General features: G+C 44.7%; 1 protein-coding gene across 1 annotated transcript; it reads left to right on the plus strand.

Annotated features, from left to right (window-relative positions):
- Positions 1 to 1399: 1399 nt before the first annotated feature.
- POX_e06605 (uncharacterized protein) lies at positions 1400 to 1774 on the plus strand (the record flags this gene model as incomplete). The annotated part of the gene is made up of 1 exon (XM_050115423.1): positions 1400 to 1774. The coding sequence occupies one exon, from the start codon at positions 1400 to 1402 to the stop codon at positions 1772 to 1774; it is 375 nt and encodes a 124-aa protein (XP_049967883.1).
- Between the last annotated feature and the right edge of the window lie 945 nt (positions 1775 to 2719).

The raw sequence follows: 2719 nt of genomic DNA on the forward strand, positions 1-2719 counted from the left end.
ATATAATCCGTCTAGAATTTCTGTATTAATAGTCGTTTCTTCTGCAGAAGAAATCTCCTAAGAAACAGGAATTTTAACAGAAACTATAGTTTCTACCGGGGAAACCGTAACGCGAAGATAATGTTACGGACCTCAAAGAAGCGCGGGGGCCGCAGTTATTTGAGTAACGACTGAGGGCCAATCATTCTACGGACACTAGGTAATAGCGTTGTCACGTGCGTTTCGGTATACTTGGGCGTGCCCCGAGGGACCCGAGGAGGAGACATTCAGGGCAGGCGCCAGAAGCAGCCTACAGCTAACCGACACAAACGATACCCTCTTACTCTATGAGACGGTTAGCGCGACGCAGGAAACGGCCGCCGTTTTACTAGCACCGGAATTGCACCATAAATGCAAGAACCCGGTAAACCCGCACGTGACCACATCCTATCGGTGATAGGATAGACTCATCGGTGATGAGTCCTAGCGCATCAGTGATGAGTCTCGACTCATCAGTGATAGGAAGGACTGGATATGTAAGGACACTCTTTTTAGCATCATGTATTTAGTTCTTCGCGATCAATTATATATTGTTACTTGGTTACTACCTTGAAGCACTTTGCACTCCACGGTTCAACTCTAAGACAAACCCAACCTACAGGTAGGGGATTCACTCAGTAGTAACACTTAGTGATTGACCTACTTGGCGCGCACCTCTAGCACGTCTTGCAAGACACTCGACAGGATCCAACCCGCAGTAAGACTTTACGAAGCAACGGTACGATTAAGAGACTAGGTCTTGGGATTAGAAGTTGAGAGAGTTTGCCCTCTCCAGATGTTTGCTAGGCCCAGCAGCGGTCATGTGTCTTGAGGGTTTTTCCCCCATCGTGGGTTTTCCCTCTCTCTCTCTTCTTCCTTCTCCCTAGACTTCCCAATCCCAGTTGTCTCGCCTCCAGATTGCTTCCTTGCCTTGTAGACCTGTAGGTCTATCAGGTTATGAGCCCGATCGCAATAGTGAGGCCTGAATTTGTGAAAACCACAAGTTCTCAAATTTTCAATCACCAAATTCATCAAATTCGGCTGTGGAAGCCATAATCACCAAAATCACCAAATCACCAAATCACCAAATTCAAATCAACAAATCCAACCAGGCTGTGGAAGCCAGAAACTCATCAAGTACAACAAATTCAACCAGGCTGTGGAAGCCAAATTCAATATCAACAAAAAGAAAAGACGCGTCTGTTGATGTTTGTTAGGACCACCACAACATCAACATCTCTTACTTCAGACCCTACCACAACACACCAACAACAACACCACATACATCCCCCACAAACCTTCCCTCTTACCAAATTTCATCTCCAAACCACCCAAATCATCAAATTTACCCAAATCTCCATCACATTCCTGAATACCAGCCATGGCTGAAGAAGACCTCGGCCAAGCGGCCGGTGTTGAGGAATTTCCCGCATCTCGCGAAGACTACAGTAACTTCTTTACCCTGAAATCCCGAGGCCAGCCAGTGAACCAACTTACTGGCGCCCCCAAAGAATTCACCCTCAATCCACTTGAAATGTTGGAAAGAACAGAAGACTTTGAAGACTGGTTCAGAGATGCATGCCAAATCCTTAAAAAGAAAGGACTCCATCGCCTCGTTGACCCAAAATGTGACAGGCCCAAAGTGACATCTGACGAAGCAGAAACTTGGGTCGAACACTCCCATGCCATACAGATGTGGCTCCAACAATCTATCTCGAAGGACATCGGCAATGGTCAAAATCCCTCAAACCCATAGGGAAGCCATGAAATCCCAATTCGCCGATCAATGGCTTGAAGCCGAAGAGACCCAATTAAAGAAGTTTGAATCATCTAACACAATGACTTTGGTAACTGAACCCCTAAAAGGTACCAAAATCCTTCCAGGCAAATGGGTCTATGACATTAAACAGGATACCGAAGGATATGTCCTGGAATTCCGTGCCAGATGGGTCGTATATGGCAACCGCCAAAGTCCAGGCGTAGACTTCTAACCTGACGAAAGATATGCCCTAGTTGTCTCAGATGCATCGGCCAAGTTATTTATTACTATGGCTACTATCCGCAATTGGAAAAAGGAACAGTGGGACGTAATTGGAGCCTACCTCAATGCCGCCATTGACAACCGCATCATATTCATAAAGCAACCAACTGGACATGAACAATTTAGCCTAAAAGGAGAAGATCTGGCATGCGTACTAAACCAGGCGCTTTATAGATTGCGACAAGCAGGACACCTCTGGCATGAACTTTTCAAAGATGACCTATCTAGCCTAGGCCTCTCTCTAATCCCCTCCGAACCATGCATCTTCACCAACAAGGACCATACCATATTTGTTATAATCTATGTGGATAATATCCTCGCGACTAGACATAAGGATCAATTGAACTCTATGAAAAAGGGCCTTTTAAACAAAAGAAAACTAAAGACCCTCCTATTCAAAAGATTCCTTGGATGTGATATGATTAAAGAACCCTCTAGCTGCATCTTTATGAGCTAATAGGCTTATTTGACAAATTTAATCTATGATAAGGGCTATGAAAATTGCAATCCTTCGCTAATTCTAATGAATCCCTCTTGGAAAATCCCCTATCTAAATGATCTAACAGAGGATAACGTATTCGATTAGGGAGCCTATGCTAAAATGATAGGAAAGATTGGTTAGCTCTCAATCAAAATGCGCCCGGATATTGTAGCGACCGT

This window comes from Penicillium oxalicum, chromosome V (genome assembly GCF_001723175.1).
Source record: "Penicillium oxalicum strain HP7-1 chromosome V, whole genome shotgun sequence".
NCBI classification, from domain to species: domain Eukaryota; kingdom Fungi; phylum Ascomycota; class Eurotiomycetes; order Eurotiales; family Aspergillaceae; genus Penicillium; species Penicillium oxalicum.